The following is a 23,610-nucleotide window of genomic DNA, read 5'->3' on the forward strand; positions in this document are numbered from 1 at the left end:
TTTGGTGTTCATTGGGGAGGGAAATTAATGATGGAGTCAAATATGTTTGTGTTTTTAATTGTGTGCAAAGATTGTATTGTCTAAAGATTATTCCTTTATAAAATTAGCTTAATTTAACAGTCTTTTTCTTTTGCGGAGCATCTGTTCACTACAATTTTCTAATTGGCATTTTCATACTTAAATTCTTGAAAGAGCCACAGGGTGGCAGAGCGATTGAGCGCTGGCCGCAGTTCTTCATGCGGTCAGGGACCGGGTGAGGCGGCGCCCTGCGGTGTGATTGTCCCGGGGGGGCCGAGCCGTGCCAGCGGTTTGTCGCATGTCCCTTGCAGCGGTGGCACTTTGTCACTGTGCTGCGCTGCTGCCTGTGCCCCAGCGAGCTCTGTGAGCCGGAGGAGCGGCTTTGCTGGTGGGTGAGCCTCAGGCACGGGATGTCTGTGTGCCCCACGGCCTCACCTCATGAATTACAGGGTGGGATGTGGTGAAGGACAGACACAGTGCTGGAGCCTCAGCCTGGGAGGTGGCCTGCGATTCTGTGCCTCACAGACGCAGCTCTTGGGACTCTGTCAAACTGTTTGCCTCTGTTGCTGCCAGCAGGACCACACATCCCCTGAGACACGCACCCTGCACACTTGCACCCACCACCTACCCCGCATCCTGCGGCTGTGATGCTCACCCTAGGAAACAGAGCCAGGTGCCCGAGGGCACAGTGTGCTCCATCGTGGGCAGCGTGGAAAGAGAAACAAACAGGAACTTGCCATTTCTGAGAAGCAGAAATAGATAGCAAATGACACTAAGGAGTCTTAGACTGAATCTGTAATCTTAGGTGTTGTCTCCCAGAGAACAAGGAAACCAACCCGTGTCTGAGTGTTCAGGGCTGATCACGACTCAGTGTCAAACCGCCAGCTGAAGCCACAGAGCTTTGAGCAAACATTTTAAATCTTGTGGCCAGACATCAGAGTGCATTAACACAGAGGTGGCTGGGGCATGGCTTAAGAAGATGGCTTTTAGCACAGAGCTAGAAGGTGTTGTCTTCACATGTGAGAAGTGGTTTAGAAAGCAGTTCCTTTTCAGCTCTTAGTCACACTTCCCAGCTGACTCAGACCTCCCAGTCCATACATTAGGCTGGATATTAGGACTATGACCCAGACTGAACATATGATATAGATGAAACTCGAATTGTACAAGGTCATAATTGCCATTGGTTAAAATACAGAATAAAATAAACAGAAAACAAGCAAATAAAAAGAACTACTGGTAATACATATGAACTTTTTCAAAGATAAACCTGAGGTTTCAAACAGGTTTATAGGTGCTTTTAGGCTTGTAAATATTTTTGTGATGCTCAAAATTTGAAATGGGAAAACAACTATATGAAATAAGAGGAATTAGAAAATATTCCAGGTATAATAAAGTAGAGGGCAGCATGCATTGGGTAGTGCAAAATGCTGGTTTAACAGAACATACTGTCAATTGGAATTATTTGGGTTACTGGTCTGATGCAAATTTCTGATCTTTTATCTTAGTGAAGATGCTTGTTTCTATAAAATATTTAGCTCCTCACAAGAGCAAGCACTAAAGCAGGTACCCATCTCTTGGTCATGCCTTAGCTGTCAGTCTGCACAGAAATCTTGCTACCTCTGTCTGGCCGAGTGAGTCTTTGAATATTTAATGCAAAATGGAAAAGCTGTATAGGGACAGGCTTAGAAAACCCCTTTCAAGTTGTCTCTGTATATGTCAGGATAAAAATGTCTTTTTCTCTCCACTTCAGCTCACTATTACAACAACTACCAGGTCAGTAACACATGAAATATAAGAATATAAACAGATATGATTCTCTAGTGCTGAAAAGCTGGACAGACTAGGAAAAATTCCTTCTCTTATCTCACCATGGAGGCTTTTGCAGGAACTTGGATACAATAATAGAAAAAGAGAATTTTAACACATATCCTTGGTTTCTTTGGTTTTTTGTTTGTTTGTTTGTTTTATTTTTTTTTTAACACTTACTACTTACTAACTTTCCTGTGGTTTATCACAGGACTAAAATTAGCTTGGCCAGATGTATTATTTGAATCACACAGGCACTGATTCTTACGACCAGTTCCTACCAGACAACTTAAATGGTTCAAGCTTAGAGCAGCAATGAATGTAATCTGTGCACTTCCATCTATGGGAAACACTATTGTACATAGCCTGAAAAGAGATGGGGAGATTGGACAATACCTGGTAGTTCCTATAGTGCCCCTTCCCAGGCCTCGAGTGCTAAGGAAGTCAACCAGTTGAAACACAAAGACAAGGGAGCTCTCTTTGCAAGTAAGCATGGGAATATAGGAAAAACCCTTCACACTCATTTTCCATGAGTGTTGCAAGAGCTACTTAGATAAGAGGTCAACTTAAAAGCCAAAAACCATTTTGTACTTGTCTTTCTCAGCAAAGGGAGTGAGCAAGTATTTTTAAATTTCATATTTATATAATTCTGTCTCTTATACAAAAGATGCTAGGGAAAAAAAAACCCCACAACCATCCAACAGCTTACCTGCTAGTGCCTTTTGTCCCTAAAGTGCTTCACCATCTTTTGCTTCTGTGTAATTTTCCTGTTTAAAAAGTTCTAGTCATCCCAGCAAGGGAAAGCCAAACAACTTTATCTAGGACTTAAGAGCAATGCTATAGGAGAAATGAGAAGTATAGACATGTTTACTTGCAATTCTTTCATGAGGATGTCTTGTGTTAAAATAAGCTTGCAGAAAATTGACTAGTGAGGCTAAAGAATTAATTTACCAAATTATCAGATTTATTTATTGAGTCAAAATGTATGCCACAGATACAACAGTCTTCAAAGCAGTGAAAGCAATATTCATATTTCATTATGTAAACATTTAGTGTTTCACCACTTGGCCAGTTACTAAATGAGATAAGAAAGTTTATACAACTTACTAACATGTTTTCTAAACTCAGTACTCTAATACAATGTGCCTATTCATGCATGGGGTTCCACAGAGCGTTGTGACCTTGGTGGTTCAAGTGTACTGCCTATGGCAGAGAGCCTCTAATGTCACCAAAAGGCACTTGAGCTACCCCTCACACCTGTGATACCAACCCTCTAGCAGATGTATGCAGCTTTTGTTACTCTCTTAATGTTGTGGAGGATGAATTTTAAAGTGTCCCAGGGCTCCAGCTCAAAGATCTGTCATGCTTTTGGCAGAGGAGTGCCTTACTGTTGGCTAGCTACCTCCATCTCACTTCACTTCAGCCATGCTAAAGTAAAACTCAGGTATTCATATCTAAAATAGGCACCAACTTCTAAAATTTATCCTGTACCGGAGAAAATAAATCAATCTACGTACCAGAGGTTGTCTCAGAGGGATGCCTCTCTCTCTCTTGCTGTTAGGATTTCAAACTCTGCACATGCTGTCCCATCTCTTAGAGGAGCATTTTAGTCTTTATGACCTCTTGCTTAGGAGGAAGGGTCAACACAGCCTACTTTATTGTTAGACCTTATGTTCTACAGCAGTCTGTAGATTAAAAACAAGTTGCAAACATCCCACCAGGTTATTTTGTGTAGCTTTTTGCAGACTCTTGCCTGCAAAGTGACCCTTCAAGGTTATGTCATTACCCTTTTTTGGGGAAAGCAGACTTGAAGTAACTGATAGCCAATTCCCTCCTCTCAGGATAACTGTAACTGTAAGAAATTTCAGTGTGAACATGTGGAACAAATTACAAACGGGATATCACTGTGCAAAGGCCAACATGAAATTCTGTAATCATTAAATAATCTAGTACAGGAATTTGCGCTGGCCTGCATTTTGCAAGTTGCAAAACTGCACAGGGAAGGATATGGATTTCAGGCTGCAGTTCCACAAGCACCCTATCACGATACTTTGTCACTGCATGAAGACAGCTTCTTCTCCCTCTTCCTCCTCTTTTGTTCCTGTTTCGAGCTGCCAAGGCCCTCTCTACCTTGGTGTCAACTCTGGCACTCATTGCACCCTGCAATCATCTGCACAGCTCTACTTACTAGCTGAGAAGAAGGTTTTCCACTTTCTGTTACTCTTCTGCCTGTTTAGTGAATTGAATTGCAACAAGCAGAGAACCTGAAAGTGGGAAAATGAACATAAGACACATTTCAGATTGTGTTGCCAGAGCCTGGAAGAAGAGTGTATCTCCTTTTAGCGGCAGTGAATGGATGAAATCAGCCAAACCCAGGTGATAGAGCCAAGGATTTACCCAGAAATGGTCTGCAATGTACATTCTCTTGAAATTGTCTTTCTTTCAGTCATGTGATAAAGTGCTCGATAAAAATTGTTGCGTACATTCTTTGTCTTAAAGATATGGTCATATGAGATGGTTGTTTCAATTCTCTTTTTGTTTCCAGTTCTGTGAATCTGTACTTTGTATGCTTGCAGTTTGACTGAAATTAGAGGCTGTTTGCAAGTATTCAGGTTAAATGCATGTCTTCCAAATTTACAGAAAGTAATCTCAAGCTGTAGTGCTTACAGTCCTAAGGTGTCCCTCTCTCTGGCCCAAATGAAAGAAGGCAGATTGTGTTTTTCTCCCTTTGCTATTCATGGATATCTAGTGCTCTTTGAGACCCACAAAGGTGCTCATTAAAAGGACTCTACTGGATTGGACCAAAGGTCCATGTAGTCCAGTGTTCATCTCAGTGGCTATTAACAGATGCGAAGGGAGCAGCAGGGAAAGCACATATGAAATGTCACACAAGTGCTTGTCTTGTGAGACCATTATTTTTAGAACAGAGAATTTCCTGAGCTGGATGTGGCTGCTGTCTGCTTAGTAGCCCTCTGTAGATTTCTTTTCCAAGTATTTTTCTCCTTTGTTCCAAGTCCATTCTTTTACATCCAGAGCCACCTTTGGTAATAAATGGTACAATTCTACTATGGGCAATACAAACAACACCTTCTTCCCATTGTCTGCACTCTCGTTACTACTAGGTTTGCCTGATTCCTTCTTAGTTTTTCTTGTGGTTCTATCATTTTGGTTCTGAATCGATGACAGTATTGCAAGAACTTTAGCAGACACAATTTCCATGCACGCAGAGTATGTGCAGACAGATATAAAGGCAATGAGTAGGCAATCAAGGTATTGCATGTGTTTGCAAATGAAAACCACAGTTGGACCACTGCAGAAGATGCCTCCTCCTGGACTTTTTTAAAGAAAAGGGTGATTTTTTTGCCCCCATCAAAAATGTTGACAGTGTTGTGACCTTGCAATTTATTTCCCGTTTCCAAGACAAAATGTTTCTCGGCCGTCAAGAATTCTGCATCCTCTGTCGCTTGGAGACAAAGAGTTGATGTGAGCAGGGGACCAGGGTTTGGACCCTGGGTGGCAGATAAGCGGAAATGTGGACAGCAGGAGAGCAGTAACAGTTTTTGAGGTTGAAACACCAGATCACCAGCTCCCTTTCTACTACCTGCCCCGCGCTGCATCTCCAAGGATCACTGCCAAGGCTCAGTCCGCACTACTGAGCGGGCAGCAGTCGCATCTCCTCCCGCGCAGTCGGATCGGCTTCTCCCGAGCTCATTGCTCCTCCGAGCAGCCCGTCCTCCCCGCAGCCCGCGCTGAAGGGGGGCCGCAGGACTTTGCACCCGCGGGAAGGAGCCACGGGCGGGGAGCGCTGCGCTTTCTGCCTCCCGGGCCGGGGCTGGCGGGGACGGCAGCGGCAGCAGCCGCTTGGCTGCAGCCCCCGGCAGGAGCCGGCCCTTGCCGCGGGGGCAGCGCCGACCCTGCCGTGTGACAGCCGGGGGGGGCCGCTGCTGCCTCGGCGAGCCCGGCTGCGGCGCGGCGGCTGCAGCCATGTGTTTCTCCGCCTGCCAGTGACACAATAACACGGGAAGCGGCGGGAGGGATCCGAGCCTGCCGTGGGGAAAAGTGACCTGAGGCGCTCAGGTGAGCCGGAGCGGCAGGACGTGGCTGTCGCTGCCCGTCACCCCCGCCAAGAGCTCCGGAGCCGGGCGGGAGGCGCCCCGGAGCCGCCGGCGGGGGCAGCGCGGCCGGGGGCGGCGAGTCCCGGTCCCCCCTCACCCGGCGGTGCTGTGCCCGCAGGCCGGCGGCGATGGAGGAGGGCATGAGCAGCATGCAGCAGAAAGCGGCGGAGCTGGAGCACATGGCCGAGGTCCTGCTCACCGGCGAGCAGCTCCGGTAAGCGGTGCCTTCCTCCCGCTTTGCAGGGGACGCGTACCCGGGGTCAGCAGCAGCCCCGCTGACGGCGGGAGGGGGAGGTTTGGGAGGCGGAGGGTGAGGGTCTGTCCCTGCGGACTTTCATTGCACCGGAGCACCTGCCCTGCTTCCATCGCGGCCCCAGGCTCCGGCCCCGCTTTCGGCAGCGACGAGGACGCGGGGCCGCCTCCGGCGCTGCGAGCCCGGGGAGGTGAAGCAGCGCACGGGGGAATGATTCTGCCGCGGGCACCTCTGCTCCCCTGCGTGCAACGCCAGGCGGCTGGGGAGAGGCTGCTGCGTCACTAAAGGCATCAAACGCTGCAGGAGAGCGGCGTTTTTAAAGATCAAAAACCCCAAAGAAACCAGAAGAGACAAAGTGTCTCAGCACCCCGTGGAGAACCAAGGCGAGCGCAGGGCAGCGCTCCTGCACAGCCCGGCCGGCACTGGCAGCGGTGCCGGGCACTGACCCCGCAGAGCTGCGCCTCACTCCAAGGGACTGCTTTTATTTTGCATCAGCTGGTCCCAGCAGATGGAAGGGGTTCCCGACTGTCAATGCCAGCAGCAATTAACAGTGCTGTGTGACTCGAGTTGTGAGCAGCACAGGAGTCTTGAACAAAAATGCTTGTCTCAGTAAATTTTTAATTCTGTGGTGTATGCTGGCTATATATGCCAGCTGTACCTATACAGAGAAGAAAAAGTAATTTTAATAATGTTCATTTGGTGATGGACCATCTTGTGATTCAGGAATAAAAATCTCACTATAATGTTTTATATAAGTAACTAGAAGGGGATAATAAAATTATTTTCCCAGTAGCTTTTTCTTGAATTTTTAAAACCTTTTTTCTCAGATGCCAGACAAACACTGAAAAGTGATAGAAATGTTCCCTGCTTTGGCAGATGCCATCATTGCTGCTAGTACAGACACTGTTAATGTTTACATCCACAAAGTAAGGAGAAGTGCCTGTTGTGATGCACACCAGTGATACTCCTGTTTGGCAACTAAATGTTATTTTGGTGATCTGGCTGCAGTACACCCCAGTGCCTCCTTCAAGCTTGAGATTCTGCTTCAAAGTAGCCTTTAGGGTGACAGAATGCACTGGCACAGTTACTGCATGGTGGATTTGGTGCAGAGTTGAGCATCCAAGTGTCAATAAGAATCCTGTTGTTCCTAATTTATGTTACTGAAAGTTGAAGATTTCAGGCTAATACAAAATTTCTATAAGGATCACATTAATCTTTCTGTATGCCTTGTAGTTAAATGTAAAATCAAAAGCTTTGCAATCTTTCCCAAAGGAGAAATGGAGGAAATGTTATCAAATCAGGTTCCTAGAATCAGCTTATCAGTGTTGTAATCAAGAATTACATTTATCATTTTATTTATTAAGGTATTGAAACACAGTCATCTTTTTGGGCAAGATGATTTGCAGATACAAAATAATTATTGCCCATCCTGTGAAGTTACCTATGGACATTGCTTCATGAATCTATAAGAAGTGGCTTAGATCTGCTTGGACTGGGAGTTCATGAACAAGTCAGTGTGAATAATGTCTGGCTGCTGCTGAACAGGGAGATCTGCTCTTCTTCTGGCCCTTTTCCTACTACCCAGCAGTGTAGACCCACCTTCTCTTTGTGCCTGCTCAGGTAACTTCTTGGACTTCCTGAAAGCAGATCCAGTGTGGCAATTTGGTGTGTAGGTTAATTTTCTGAGCTGCTGTCTTCCAGAAGCTACAGAAAATAGGTGTTGGGAATGTGGAACCAGGAGGAAGAAGTGGATGTGGTGGAAAAGATACAAAATTTCTATTTGGATAGCAGTGAGCTATTGGATCAACTGGAACTGTATTGTGAAACTGCACCCACAATTGTCTGCTTCCCCCCAGTTTTTTCTTAACTTCATTCTGTTTCTCTGTTGGGATATTCTGTGCAAAGGATTTCTATTCTTCAGTTTTCCAGGCAGTAAAAGCCACAAATAAGTGATAGAAGACTGGCTGGCAGACAAGTTTTTGCCAACCCTGCATTTAAAGTTTCCCTTTTCCTGTCCAAGATAAGCGTATAATTGCAAATGCAAAATGAAAATGTGTAGTGTTTTCAGGATCAAAGACAGTTTCTATCAGCAGGCTTTGGGGCAGGCAAACAGATGATAGAAAACCAGCACACACGTGCACTCAAGGCAGCATACTGTACTCTATTCTTAGGGATGCTTGCAACTGCAAGATTCCCCAGTGGGATTGATGCAGCCAGACAGGTGATTATGTGTGTATTTGGGTGAAAGTGCATGCAAGATGAGCACATAACTGAGGAGTGAAAGTGTAAAATGAAACTGCGAGCATGGTGTTACTTACACAAACCCAACCAAATAGAGGTATTTAAAGCACTCTTGTACTAGACCAAACAGCACGTGTGTCTAAACTCAAATACTTACCAGAGCTGCTTGGTTTAAATTCCTTATGAAGTTCCTAGTGCCTGTCTGCTTCAGCCTCATGTGTTGCCTCACCGCTCTTATTCCCATGGGCTGTTGCATGACTGTCCTTCTCTGGCAGGGATCTGATGCAGTGAGGGTCAAAGTTGTCTGTGCAGCACCTTGGCAAGCCTGGCTTTGCACACTGGCAGTGCCTGTGGTGGGAATGGAAGCCCTTTGCCCTCTTTCACTCCCTAGACAAGTACACAGTGACTGGGGGAGGGAAAGGAGTAGGACAGAGAGTTTTATCCTTCTCCTTGTTCCTGTCTCTTGGTTGCTTGTGATGTGTGTTTTGCCTTTGCAAGGTCAGGAGCCTCTGCCGTGATGTGTGCAATATCAGCTAGCACCCAGGAACTTGGCTGCTGGCACAGGCTATGATGTATATCCTGGCTCATTGGTGGGGTGATTTATGGAAAAAGAAATGAGAGCTGTATGTTAGATAACATGTATGTTAGATAGATGTAGATTTTTATATCCAATAGTGTCCTTTGCCTCTATACCCAGTAGCTGTCTGAGCAAATGCCTCTTACTTTTGGTTAATAGAAACATATCTTTTAAAGCGAGGACTTAGAAGTTTGGCTCTTGGCAAGCCTTTAAATTATGAAGCTGACAGCTGTGAAGGAAAGCTGAAGATTTCAGCAGTGTGACACACCAGCACAGACCCTTTGGCAGCTTCTGTTGCCATGCAAGAGATTTGCAGGAGCAGGGCAAAAGCTGAGCTGGGCACGACCTGGCTGTAAGCTTTGGCATTGATGCTCCTGCAGGGACAAACTGCAGGCTCTGGCTGCCTCACAGCTCCAGCGGACTGGGAGAGCCCTTGGAGGCCTCCACCCTGCTACATCCCTGCCTGCAAACCCCTGCCTGGTCCAGCCCTGGGGAAGTGAATGTCCCTGAGCTTCCTTGGTCTTGCTGGGAGTGCCTGAAGGAAGGTGTCCCATCCACAGTCATTGTTGGAAGCTTAATAACGGCACTACTGAAGTTGTTAAGAATTTTATCAGAAGCAGAGTAATTCCAAGCTCATTTCCCTCACAGCTGAAGGCAATGGGTTGTGCCCATTTCAGCACTGTTTGGCAGAAGGATTAAAGTATTTTGTCTGGGTTTGAGCACTGGCTTGGATAGTGCTGATCTTGCACTCTGGCAACCAAAAGCAGTTTCAAAGGCCATGTTTTGATACAGATGCTGGTTGCCTGTCTTCCAAGTTAAGGGTGTCTGAAACCTCCTCATCTACTGGTTGTTTCTTGATGCCAGATTGTCACCAAAATCTTGTGTATCTCCCAAAAGTCCCTAATTTCTTGCAGAAAATATGTCTAGTAATTCAGGAATCCTCAGGCTTCAGACAACTGAGCAGCAATATTTGAACACCTATTATTGCCATTGTATATGGTGTGTAGTTCTCTGTAGTAGGTGTAACTTCAATGACATTTAATCATGCAGATCTCTGGATCCCTCTTTGTCACCAGCTTTCACAAGAAACTACATCTTTCCTGATCCACACTTCTGTTAAATAGCTGGGTAAATAAATATGTTTTATTTATGCACACTTCTCTAGACGAGGCAGTGATTTTGGTAGAATAGTTTTTATAATCAGCATTGTCTTTCTTTCTACTTAGAGAAATATGAAGCATGTTTCTTAGAGATTTTTCTTTCTTTTGGAAGAGACAAAAGTTTCAACAGAAATTTATTTCCCTTTTTGTCAGAGTTGGTGCATGAGTTTTGATTCGCGGAGTTAAAGGTTTTACATGATAAACAGCTACACATTTTGAGGCTGTAAGACAAAAACAGTTTCACTCATCTTCCATTTTACTTCAGGAACCTTATCAATTTCAGAAGCTCTATTTGAGTGCATAACTTTCAGAGTCATTAACTTGTGAAGGGTGGCAGCACCTACAGGTTCATAACTTTTTTCTTATTCTAAGCAATAAACAGTCAATATTTTTTTCATGGGGGTAGGATTGAAAAGTTCATTAGCACTCTAAGGTGCAGAAAGCCCATGACACATAACAGTGATAGTTTCTAGAGCAATGATATCAAAAGACCCTTAGTGTTAATGCATCATTATGATACAGGATTATACAAACTGTACAGTTACAGAATTTGTTAAATACTATCACTGTGTTTGAAAGGGTGTTAAGACTATGGTGTAAGCTTAGACTCTAAAAGAATTTGAGATATATAATTGTTTAGAGGTCACTTATTCTCAAGTCATATCCCTAGATGTTAAACAAACATCTGTGCCTTTTGAAGAACTGACAGATTTTCTTAAAATGAGATTTTGTAATTTGCTTATTAGAGACAATCCAATTTTGTGCTTTCTCCTCAGGGAATGATTGTTTTTCTACCCCTAACACTTTTCTTGCAACTTCCGTAGTTTTTTACCAGTGGTTGCATTTCCCAACCGCTGATTGGGTTCAAAACTAACCCTGAAAAAAGTAGTTTTCAGGTGTCTCACTTGAGAAGACCCTTGTATGCTCACTTCTCCAGCATGGTTAGAACACAGAGACTATATCATCAGATCTCTGTGGAACAGACTCCTCCAGAATTCTCTGTACAAATAATTTCACTTCCATCAATTATTTTTCCCAGAATTAAGCAACCAAAAAATTGTCATTTTTCTTTGTGAGGTTTTACCAGAGTGATACATTGAAAGAAAAGATGTCAAAGGTTGGTAAAGCTGCAAAATGAAGTGTTTTGAAATCAGGTTTCCCGCTAACTCTATCACAATTTCAATTACATATTTTTATTACTATATATTATTTATATTTTACAAAAAAGTGTTTCTCAAATTTATATGCTCATTTTTCCTAGAGTCTTTGGTTCTTCATCTTTTCATGTGTTATCTTGCTTGTTGGTACTAATTCTAGTGACAAACCCCATCTGTATGTGTAGATATATATATATATATATATATATATATATATATATATATATATATATATATATGAGATTCCTGGGCCAGGAATTTCAATTTCTCATGCTTTTCAGTAAAATCTGGGCTATTCAACATTTGTAGAAATGAAGATGTAAGGCTTTGTTTTCTTATTTCTTTCCTTGTAGCTATGCCTTTTAATAATGCAGTTGTTGCCCTCAGCAGCTTTCCTCAAGTGCAGCTCAGAGATCAAGTAGTTAACAATGCATGTGCAAATAGTGATCGTTCTTTCACTATGTACATAAGAAGGCAAATGTTGTATGAGTGGTTTGTGCTGTATATTTTATGTATTCCATTCCAGATGGAGTCAATCATTAACTTTTGTCTCAGGTTAGCAGAGATCAGCAGGCATCCTGGTAGAGCAGACTTGTGTAAGTCCTTTTGTTAACTAAAAGATACTTTTTTCCTGTGTTCAAGGCCAGTCATCCCTCAGGATAAATTTAAGTGGGAAGAGGCTAAACTGATGAAGAGCTGGCAAAGGGGATCAAAGGCCGGGGAAGAAGCAAGAGCTAATCAGGTTTGGTTTGTGTATCTGGTCTTTGAAGAAGAACTGTGTTGAGGCTCTGAAGGTTAATAAAGACAGAACGTGTAAAGGTTGAAGTTTCAGCAGAACCACTGGGATTTGTTGAGGGAAGGATGCATTTCATGTGTAAATCATGAGTTGTTGGTTTTATTCTTAAGCAAGATCAGGACATGTAAACCATATATTTTAAACAATTTTAATGTATAAACCACTGGAATTAAATAGGTGTTCTTGTCTTCTGGTTCCCTCCTCTGTTTCCCAGTTCTTTGGACTGGTTTAAGCACCTCTGGACCATCACCATGTAGTGACCTGCAGTGGGGAGTGATCAACAGGGCTTTTGGAAGGCTGGTATTTCAGTTGGGTCAGTTTTACAAACCAGTTTACCACATGGCCACAAAAAAGCTTTCTCTGAAGAATTTCAGGGGGAGAAATGGGTTCTGGCTTTCCCCATGTCACTGGAATACATACTGTTTGAGGCTGTGGTTTACTGATAGACCAGATCCAGCTGCAGCCTGCTATTGCCCCACTCTTATCACTTCCCTTGCACTTTGCACTGGTGTTTGTCTGGAATCAGAAGTTCAGGGAACTGAAGCAGCTGAAGACAAATAACAAAAAATTAACTTTCTAAACAGGTTCGGCATGAAGTCAGACCAGTGCCAACACTGGGGTGAATGAGAGAGTGGAAGAAACACATGGTCAACTACATGGGAGAGGGAATGGTGGCAGCAGCCACTGCTGAGTTTGCTTGACCACTCCCTCAGGGCTTAATTTGGTGAATTCCCATTAAAAAATTTCAGACTCCAGTAGAAGACATTGTAAAAATGGTGTTGAGTTTAAAATGCCCAATGTACATGCTCTTTCTTATTGGACAGGAACAGAGATTAAGTTTGACTATTTTTTTTTCAAGGCTTTTACCTTTACTTCTGCACCCTTGTCACAGTACTGTACATGAATGGACATTCAAATACTGACATTTCATGTGTTTTGAAATTGGTAATGTGCAATTTGCATGACCAGTTTATCACCAGAGTGACAGCACTACTTCAGAAGGCAACCCTGACCTTAATTATCAGCCTTTTACAGGTTTCATAGTTTGCCTCTTAGCAGTGCCTCAATCTAGTAAATGCATTCAGATCTCAAAGGTGCAGTTGCAAATAATTAAAAAATGTTTCTGATTGCACTTGCTAATTCAGAATGAATATAGAAGTATGTTTTCACATCACAAGGCTGTAATTCCCATTTCCTTACAATTGTGTGGTTGGGTGCATGGACTACCACAGCTGTGTCACAGGGATTTGCAGGCAGGTGAGAGTTTTGTGGTTTCTGTGAGGAACCAGGGGGTCATGCTGTGGGTTTTACAGGACTGACTATGCTGCAGAAAGGAGCAGCCCGATTCCCTTGTCTGGCTACTGTTGCAGAAAGGAGCAGCCCAATTCCCTTGGACCGGGGCTTCTGCTGCATGGCTGGTGCACTGTGTGAGCCCATGGTGAACAGTCTGGGGGGTTTGGCCAGGGTATCATCCTGTCATGTGTCATAGCACTGATGACCGTGTAAGATCAGCTGGCCTGAGGCCAGGGGATGGGGACTCCACAGTGAGATTGTCTTCTCAGGGAATCAGTTCTTGAAGTTAAAAGTACAGCTCTGCCAGTCCAGGAGCCTCTTCTCAGCCCTGTTCTTGCCCTGCTGGACCCTTATTTACATGTCAGGTTTTTGGAAGAGATCACAGCCATGATAGACAAGATTTGGGTGACTCCATCTGAATGGGTCTGTGGCTGTTTGGATGGGATTGCTTATTGTAAATGCAGGCAAACCCAGTGGGAAGAAATTATGATGTCCGACTCCAGTTCAGAAGGCTGAATGATTTCTTTATTATAACTATGCTACAATACATTAATATACTATATAAAAGAAGATACTAAAACTACATACTTCTTGTTCTAACTACCATATCTCTAACTAGTTAGTTAGTTACAACTAACTAACTCACAACTCATGACCCTGTTCGCCAGAGTCCAGACACAGGTGGATCGGATTGGCCATCAGGCCCAAACAATCCTCACCAGAATCCAATCAAGCAATCACCTTAGGTAAACAATTCTTCAAGCACATTCCACATGAGAAAAACAAGGAGCAGAAATAGAAATTGTTTTCTCTTTCTTCTCTCTGTGCACCTCTATGAAAAATCCTGAGAGAGAAATGTGCTTGCCACAGTTGCCTTCTCTATTAAGGCAGCAAGCACAAAGATGTTCACTTGAACGTAAAAAATCAAATGACAAACTGTTACTAAATGGCTGATCAGAGCAGAAGCCAACACACTTAAGAGATGGTGAGAGCAAAGATGGGAGCTTAAAAGTCAAGTATGGTAATATTGTTTGGTGGGACAGGAGAGGAGAAGGCAGTGTTATTCTTCTCAAGAGCTGTGTCAGCTGTATTTCTAAGCTGTAATGCTAAATAAGATTCAAACAAAATCATGTTTGTTGAGGACAGTGCATAGAAGACTTGAGGTGGAAAATAATAGGGAAGGAGAGCTTGAAAGAGTACTTAAACTTCCTGGTGAGTGGTATGGCTGTTCTGAAAGGGATACAAGGAATCTGCACAAGGAATCTGAGGAGACCAAAGTTCTGCTGATGCAGCACTATGATATTTATCCTGTATGAATCTTATGTGCTGCGCCTGGTTTGGGAAGATTCTCCCACCCCCAGCAATACAGTGGCCATCCAGCACAATAGACTTTGACTACGTGTTATGGAGGTTTGTGTGGGTTTGCTTCCTTGCTTCTCACACTAAGTACTGGTGGGTGTTTTTCTGTAGTGTTTCTGTTGGTGTCCAGCTGAACAGCTGTACAACCCAGCTCCGTGGGTCTGTGTCTGCACCTCTCACCTGCACATTGGGCCAAATGTGTTTATTGGCAGCTAAAAAGAAGTGTTTCTATGTCATGTCTGTTGCTCTTCTCATTGTGACTTGTGTCTTCAAGGCATTGTGGCTGCTTAAAGCACACCTGCCTGTCCCTTTGTGTTTGTACAAGCCAGTCTTGGCCCTGATTTAAGAGGCGAAGCAAATGCAAAACATAATTACAATATGGTTAGTAAAAACAATGATTTTTAAATTTAATTCCAATGAGTATTGCAAAATATTCATAGGAAGCTGGATTTTTGAGGGTTTATCTGAGGAATCAGTCCAACATTTATGCTCATCCTCTCTGGAAGGAGACTCTGACAACACACAGCCAACACATCACTCAGAGTTAGGATTGCAAATAATGGAAATTACTTCTGAAAAGATATTAGCTAGGCATTATTTATAGCACTGATTGTCAGCAGTGGAACAATTTCCTTTCATTTTTTTCTGAAAAGATCCTTGTCTTGATAATCATACATCCTTTTCTGCAGCAGCATATAATTGTATAGCTTAGAAATTAGGGCGATATAATAGAAAGCTGTTAATTGTTTCCTGATGCTCAGGATATAATTAACTTACACTTTCCTCTAGTTGAAATTAATTTATTTTTATTAAGATGTTGAAAAAGTAACTCTTAGCTTAAACTGCTATTTTGCTGGTTGTTCAGTGCAGACAAAGGGATTTTATCACGGGAAGAAGATCAAAGTAAAATTATCATGTATAAATCCTAAAAGACATTGTACAAATACCATTTTGAGAGTGTCTTAAAGACTCGCCTTGGACAATTATTTTCAAAATTCTTAGCATGTTAGACAAACTCACACCTTTCAAGTCTTTTGGGAAATAGTAGAAATAGGTGGGATTAAATGAGGTTAATAAGCAGATCTCAGTGACAAGAAAAAATGGGTCCATAACAGGAGCCATTGGTATCATGTTACTACATGTTTAATTAGACAAGGGATGAAGATAGGCTCTTAACACACTAAACAAAAGAAATAAAAAAGTTTATTAAAAGCTTTATTTTATTTTAATATGCTTTATTTATTTATCTTCTATTTAAGAAAAATTATGCAGCTCTAAAATAGACTGGAAAAAGTTGCCTTCCTACAAGACTCAAGCCCCAAGGAGGGCTGGCTCTCAGGCTGGGGTTGGGTCAGGGCATGTGATATACAAGGAGGTGCTGACAGCTGGGTCTGCTCAGCCTAGAGAAGAGAGGCCTGGGGGATTCTTATGGTTGCAACTACTAAAATGAGACAATGTAAGGAAAGGGGGAGAGAATTTTCCACAGTGCACAGGAATGGTACAAGAGGTAGTAGTCAAAATTTGCAAGGGACTTTCAGATCAGATATTTAGAAAGAATTATTGTCTGTGATGCTAAGTAAAAAACTGGAATAGGAGTCCAGAGAAGCTCTGAAATGTTAAAATCTTGCCTGGACATGACCCTGAGCAACTTGTAGTAACTGGTTATGCTTTCAGTATAGGTTGGACCAGATGACCTCCAGAGATCCCTTCCAACTGAATATTTTATGAAGGCATACTTTAAGCTGTGATGGCTGATATCAGCTTTTTGTTATTGGCTGCCAACTAGAGAAAATTATCCACTCAGTGGCACTGGTGGGAGGGCTTCTAAGAATGCCTCCTAACCTAATCCAGTGCAAAATCAGCTGGGTTAGTTTGTTCCACTGCTCTCATGTTGTCCAGCTTTTCAGGAAAATTTAAGGATGAGAAATGTATCCATTTCCAAATTAATCCCAAGAATTTTTGAAATCTCTCTGTTTCAATGAGATTTTTAGGAAGATGTGAAGGTGACAGCCTGACTCTCTTGACCTCTATGTTATAAGTTAGGCTAGGATTTTACAAACTCAGGTCATGTGAGATTCATCAAATGCCAACATCACAACTCTTCCTGCCACCAGATTTCTTTCCAAGATGTTTGTGATCTGTAGATTCATGTCTGAAGAACTTGGGGTACAGAAACCAAAGCACACATATTTGGGACATGCTTGTTTTATAGCAACCCTTGAAGAGTGATAATAGGGAAAAGCCTGGAGACAGTGTGGAGAGGAATATGTGCTGTGATGCCAGTAGGTCACGGTGCCAGAAATGCTGCTGGCTGTGCCATGTTGGCATTGCAGGAGGGACAGTAATCTCAGGGCCAGCCACCTGCTCCTCTTTCTCACTGCCTGCATGACACTCTCAGGTCCCCTCACACTGTGCACAAAGGAAGGACCAGTTTGGGAGCTTGTTTGTGTGCACACTGTGTGCACTGGTTCCTGTGCATAGTCCTGCAGCTCCAACTTTGCTTGTGGAAAGAAGATTTTCATTCACATATTGAGGGAGGAAGATCTTTGAACGATGAAAATTTTCTTCCCTTGGAGGGGCACAGCTCATCCTGTAGTCTGTCCTGCAATCAAAGACATGCTTATATCAAGCCTGTGTCCTACCATTATCCTACTTATTTAAAAATAATAATATTTCTTTCAACACACACAAAACAATGAGATTTTTGCTTTCTGTATACACCATTGTGCTTTATCTCAATGTTGCAAGGCCTAGGTCCTTTAAAAATATTTCCTCATGGAGGAAAATCCAATCTCCTTAGTTTTCTATAAAGTGGTGGTTTTTCCAAGTGCTATGTATCAAACACCCTTCTGTATCAAACACCAGTGGTTGAAAGATAACTGCTTGCATTCACTTTGTTGGGCGACAGAGGGGCTAGAGCTGCTCCAAACTAATGTATTAATAACTTCATCTTATTTTTTTGATTGAATCTGTAAATCAACACCAGCTGAAACAGTGTTTCCTACATAATTTCACACAAAATATGTTTGTACCCTGTGTTGCTTGCTTTTCTGATGAACATGGAACATCTGAGTTTAGATAGGGCCAGTAACAACAGTACGCTTAGGAAAGATATTATAGGACCAAAGGAGGAACAAAGAAAGGATTGCATAAACAGTTCAGGAGAAGCACAATAAAAATGGAGGGAAGAGAAGAATTTATTTAAACAGATAAGGAAAAGTTCCAGTGGGGTGGAAATTGTGAAATTTATTTGCAGGCAGAAAATTACACAGCACATCTTTTTATGTTAAATATCGGTATTCTCTCTCAGAAAAAGAAAAACCTGTAGTAAAAGTCACAGATCAATGGTTTCATGTCTTCAGTAGCTACAAACCTTTTGCAATTTCAGCAGTTCATATCTGCACAGCCTACTTACATATGGACTGAAATGTTGCATATCTTTATCTACAATCTGGACGAGGGGATCAAGGGCACCCTCAGCAGCTTTGCAGATGATATCAGGTTGTGTGGGACTGTTGATCTGCTGGAGGGCAGGAGGGCTTTACAGAGGTGTTTGGACTGGATGGATCAGTGTGCTGAGGCCAATTATACGAGATACAGCAAAGCCAAGTGTCAGGTCCTGCATTGTGTTCATAACCCCATACAATGCTCCAGTTGGAGATGAGTGGCTGGAAAGGTGCCCCTTGGAAAAGAACCTGGGGGTGCTGGTCAGCAGGGACTGAACATGAGCCAGTGTGTGCCCAGGTGGCCAAGACGGCCAATGGCATCCTGGCCTGGATCAGAAACAGCGTGGCCAGCAGGACCTGGGCAGGGATTGTCCCCCTGTACTCAGCACTGGTGAGGCCACATCTCAAGGGTTGTGTCCAGTTCTGGGCCCCTCACTACAAGAAGGACATTGAGGGGCTGGAGCACATCCAGAGAAGGGCAACAGAGCTGGGGAAGGGTCTGATGAAGAGCAGCTGAGGGAGCTGGGGTGTTTAGCCTGGAGAAGGCTCAGGGTAGACCTTATCAATCCTTGCAACTGCCTGAAAGGAGGCTGTAGCTGGGGTGGGTTGGTCTCTTCTCCCAGGTGACAAGCAATAGGACAAGAAGTAATGGCCTCAGGTTGAACCAGAGAAGGTTTAGATTGAACATTATGAAGAACTTCTTCACTGAAGTGGTTGTCAAGCACTCTAACAGGCTGCCCAGGGAAGTGGTGGAGTCATCATCCTGGAGGAATTTAAAAGAGCAGCAGAACTTCTCTGAAATCCTTAGGGATTTATTTACTACTCTAAAGGAAAACTTCCATTTAATCTTAAGAGGAGAGGAAGAATGGTACTGTAATATTAATATTTTCAAAGCTTATTTACTTGTGAGCTTTTGACAAGGCCTAATCAAACAAGACAAGATCCTTGATAGCATTCTGACAGAAGGAACTATTCATAAATACTGGTTGTGCCACAGCTGTGTATCTGTTCATATCATAATATATGAGACATAGAAAAATGCTGAACTAATCAAATAAAACAATCTCCAGGTTAGATTTTTGCAAAAGGAAAATATTTTAAATAGATTCAGTATTTAAATATGATTTTTAATAATAGATTTTCCCTAATGATGAAGTTTTTCATTAGCCTACCAGAATTTAGGCAGTGACCAACTTCATCACATTAAATAATCCCCTTAAATTCACATACCATAATTCTTGCTGTTATGTGTTTGCATGACCTAGATAGAGATTTAAAGCAGATAGGATGGTTTTTTGCTATTAAAACATTTGTGTAAGAGAGCAGGCTTTTCTGTGTTTAAAAAATAAATGCAGTGGTGTTATGTTGCGAAGTTGTTGAGTAAAATCATTGTTACTATTGGCATGCATTCATTTGGAGCTCAGTCTGGGGCAGTCAGTAGATTTCTGAGACATTTTTAATTTTTTCATCTGCTCATGGTGGTTTATTTTTTCTTTCTTTTTTTTTTTTTTTTTTTTTGTCAGTGAGACCTTATTGAATGTTACAGGATTTTCTGTAAGAAGAAAATGTGAAAATGAGCAGAATGTTAATTAGGATTATGCTGCATTGTTGCCTCCAGCTGACTGGAAAGGTCATACTGGCTTATATTTTACTCTCAAAGAGAAGACAACTTAAGGGAACTCGAAAATGCCGTAACACCATTTGATTCAGACTCCTAACCTATTTTGATTTATTCACTTTAATAGTTAGTTACTCTATATTATTTCAATAAATAAAATAAAATTATGTGCCACTATATAAAATTAGACAAATTCCAGGCTAAGACCAAGCTGACTATGACTATATAGACTATATGTTCTTTGCAGTAACTTCACAAGATCCCAGGTTAGAGGCTGGAGGCCCCTGCAAACCTGGTGTACTGGATCTCAAGAGGATGAGTGAATGCATGCTCTGTGCATGCTGCTAGCCAGCTGATGGGTTTCCTCACAACAGATCCCCAGCTCTGTCCTGACACAGTTTTATGCCACAAAGGTTTCCTTCAGATGCTGGAGGAGAACATGCCTCTAGTTTGGTGTTGGCTGGCCAGTTAAATCCCCATCCTTCCAATCAGCCAGGTAAAGACTATTAGATGCTTGCACAGTAAAAATGGAAACCAGGGAACACCTTGTGGCAAAAACAAGGACGCATGTTCACAAAATGGGGATATCTCTTGTACTTACAGCTCCTGAGCTTTGGCAAACACACAAAGAATGTGTATCTGCATATACACTTGTAATAAAAGCTTTGATATAAACAGCAAGTGTCTGAATATAGGCAGCATTTGAACTTCCCTTTTTTGCTGCTGACATGAACCAGACTTTAAAAAGGCTGAATCCTGGTATAGTGCATTCAAAGGTCAGCCTCTGATATTCTCCCACCTTACACTATTCCCAAGGTTGCTTGGAGATAGCAGTGCAAATCATGTAATTATAAACCACAGGACTGGAAGATCATCTGAAGAATATCACAATACATAATCCTTTGATGTATTTATTATTATTACTCTTGCCTTAAGCAAGAATTAGAAATATGTTCTCCAAACTTTGTCTAACTCTTATGTTAGGATCCCTCATTGTTACTTAAATAACTTTTCTTGCTCTCTGCTTTCAACTCACCTGAAAGATTATAGACAGCAATTCTGTTCTTCTCACTTTTTGTCTAGGTAAGGCCAGACTCCCAATCCTGTATTTTTTCTCTCTGCTCATGAGACTGGCTTGTCACTTCTCATACCAGAGTAGAGCTACATCATTGCATCTCTCTGAGCTGATCATTCTTGAATGAGGTGTCACAAACAAAGCACAGTACTTAGATGATGTTCTGTAGTATCAGATACCATGAAATAAGTTTTCCCATAATTTCTGGAAACATCTCTGTTAGTAGAATATAAGGTTCCTCTTGGTTTTTGCATAGTCTCAGCCTGTACCCAGTGAAAGTTGCACTACTGCATATTAAGCTATCTCTTACTCTGTTGCTTTTAGCCTCTGAGTTCCCAGTTTTCTGCAGAGCATTTTGGTGTTAGAGCAGAGCCTTATAGTTTATAGTTTTACCTGTTCCTCCATGTCTATTTATGAACTGTGAAGGTCGTCCTTTAACAATTTAATTGCCTCTAGGCAATCCAGTCAAATGAATCATTACCTTCAGTGTTTAAAAATCTGCAGCAGTTTTTCAGCTTTGTTTTACACTTTAGTAGTCAACCACTGAATTTCAATAGACTTCTGGAAGGCAGTGGAAAGAACTCCCTTGAATCATGTCTGTGGTCAGTGTAGCATCCTGCATATTGTGGTGTTGCCAGGTGGAGGAGGTATAAAAGCATGTATCAGTGTCTAAACATGGCAGATTTTTTTTAATTTAAAGAAATTCAATGCAAATTGCCTTTTCTAGTGAGTGCTTTTTCACTTACTGCTATCACAGCTTCCTTCAAAATAAAGATAAATCCTAAAAATGCAGTTATAATAAACATGAAATAAAGGATGCTATTAATTTAGGATGTGAACAGATAAACAAAGTTTGATGATTTTAATACAACATATTGTATATTGAAATAATATTGCATCTCTGTTCATTTTAAGATGGATCTACATATTTTTTGGAAGTGAATAAAAATTTTTGAGTCATAGCCGCAGTACAAAATCAAGTTTGTTAACAATTGTATGTAACACTAAGCATATTATTACTCATTATCTTACCTGTTAGTTACTGGATATTTATGCTTAATGATTCAGTCATGATTCAGCACAGTATTTGGGTAAGAGTTTTGTGTGGAGATGGAAAACAATTGTGAAAAGCAATTGAGATATTGCTGCAGTATGATGCTTTATTAATGATGAAGGCAGATTTTTTTATTATTGCATTCAGCAGGGTTGCCAAGGACCACTGAAAGGAGTCCAAACAGCTCCTCTGAGAAGTGCAGAATATCAGGGAGAAAATCTCCTGCAGGTCTGCGGTTCTCAGGCTGAGAACAGCCATTCCTGGAAGGACTTTGAGCTCAGAGTTACCCATATAATATATATGGGTAACATATAATGTCCCAGCAAAACTATTTGTCACTTATTGACAGGGTGGGAGAAATACCAAACTGTGCTCAAGATTAGTCAGTTGACTGATTTCAATTCTCCCATGGCTTTCTTGGGTTATCTCTGGCACATAATAATCCCTTTTACTGTTTGCACTCCAGGCTTAATTCAGTACTGTGCTGCATTCTGAGTGTTACAGATTTGCTCTTCCCCAGATGAGAGATGGGTATTTCTTGTTTCTCAGCTGGTCTGAAACTTGCTGCACACAGTGCAAATGCCTACCAAGGTTAAAGTCAGCTTTGCCCTCTGGGTAAAAGAGGTGTCACCCTTGCTGCATAAGGGACCTCAGCCTGTAACTTTTTTGGTTCCCCTACTCCTGTGGCATGCCAGATGCATCCAGGAGAGGAGTTCTCACACAGCAGGGCTTCCTGGTACCCACAGCTGTTTGTGTCCTTGGTCCTCTTCTTGATTCCAGTGATGCAGGCCTGTAGCTGAGCATCCTATTTCCTAGCTGCTAGTCTGTCTCTCCAGGCTCCTGAATGGCAGTGCTAGCAGGAATATCTGTAGCAGTAGAATTTGGGCTCTCTGACCTGTATTTTCTCTGTTTAGTCCATTTAGCACTTCAAAGGAACAGTCTCTTCTTCCAGCCATGTTACTGAGATAAGAGGCCTGCATTCCCTGACACAAATTTCATTGATTTTCACTGGCCTCCCTTGGGACCTCACTACATCTTCCTGAGTTTGCAATCCATCAAATAATTCCTTTATTGAGAGACATTTTTGCATAAATCAACAAGAGCTGATGAGCTTATTACCATGTTAATCCAGTCACAGGATGTCTGTAATAAGAGTTCTGCTATGGTTTTCTGGTCTGTACTTTGAAATTTTGGTGGTCTTCAGTTTAGATTTGGGAAAATATCCTTGCAAAAATATTATCCTCACAGTACACGTTGATTTAATAAGCCTGAGAATATCTGTGCAATGGAGACACAGAAAATTAATGTGGATACAAAACCCGATTGATTGATATTAGCAAAGATGGCTTGTTTTTGAGTGAAAAGTGCATCAGTTCTTTTGGGGATCCACACAGTAGTATCCCATAGACTTTGACCTGCATACATGTCCCATGGTGCATCCCAGCTCATCCATAACTGAGTGGGAAGCACAATTATGTCTGACTTGCATTTAGAGAGGGAGGGCTGTGATTTGCTGAGTTCTGACTGCTTCAGCCCAAAAAGTGAGCAGCCTGACTGAGACAGGCAGGCTTCCACTTTCCTTATATGACTAGGGGTAGGTGAAATAAAAACTTCTGTGTTTTTCTATTTTTAAAACCCAGTT

The 23,610-nt window shown here is 42.2% G+C and overlaps 1 protein-coding gene across 5 annotated transcripts in view; it reads left to right on the top strand.

Annotated features, from left to right (window-relative positions):
* Positions 1–5,470: 5,470 nt before the first annotated feature.
* The window catches only part of DEPTOR (DEP domain containing MTOR interacting protein), an 80,664-nt gene continuing 62,524 nt past the window's right edge, over positions 5,471–23,610 (top strand). The window contains exons 1-2 of one of the 5 annotated variants that reach the window (XM_072924964.1): positions 5,471–5,901; positions 6,058–6,153. In XM_072924964.1, the coding sequence (XP_072781065.1) occupies positions 6,068–6,153 (86 nt within the window). In that variant the 5' untranslated portion in view covers positions 5,471–5,901; positions 6,058–6,067. Of the gene's footprint in view, positions 6,154–23,610 lie in introns of all 5 variants that reach the window. The other 4 variants (XM_030266615.4, XM_072924963.1, XM_072924966.1 and 1 more) reach the window with 4 other exon arrangements.

This window comes from Taeniopygia guttata, chromosome 2 (genome assembly GCF_048771995.1).
Source record: "Taeniopygia guttata chromosome 2, bTaeGut7.mat, whole genome shotgun sequence".
NCBI classification, from domain to species: Eukaryota; Metazoa; Chordata; class Aves; order Passeriformes; family Estrildidae; genus Taeniopygia; species Taeniopygia guttata.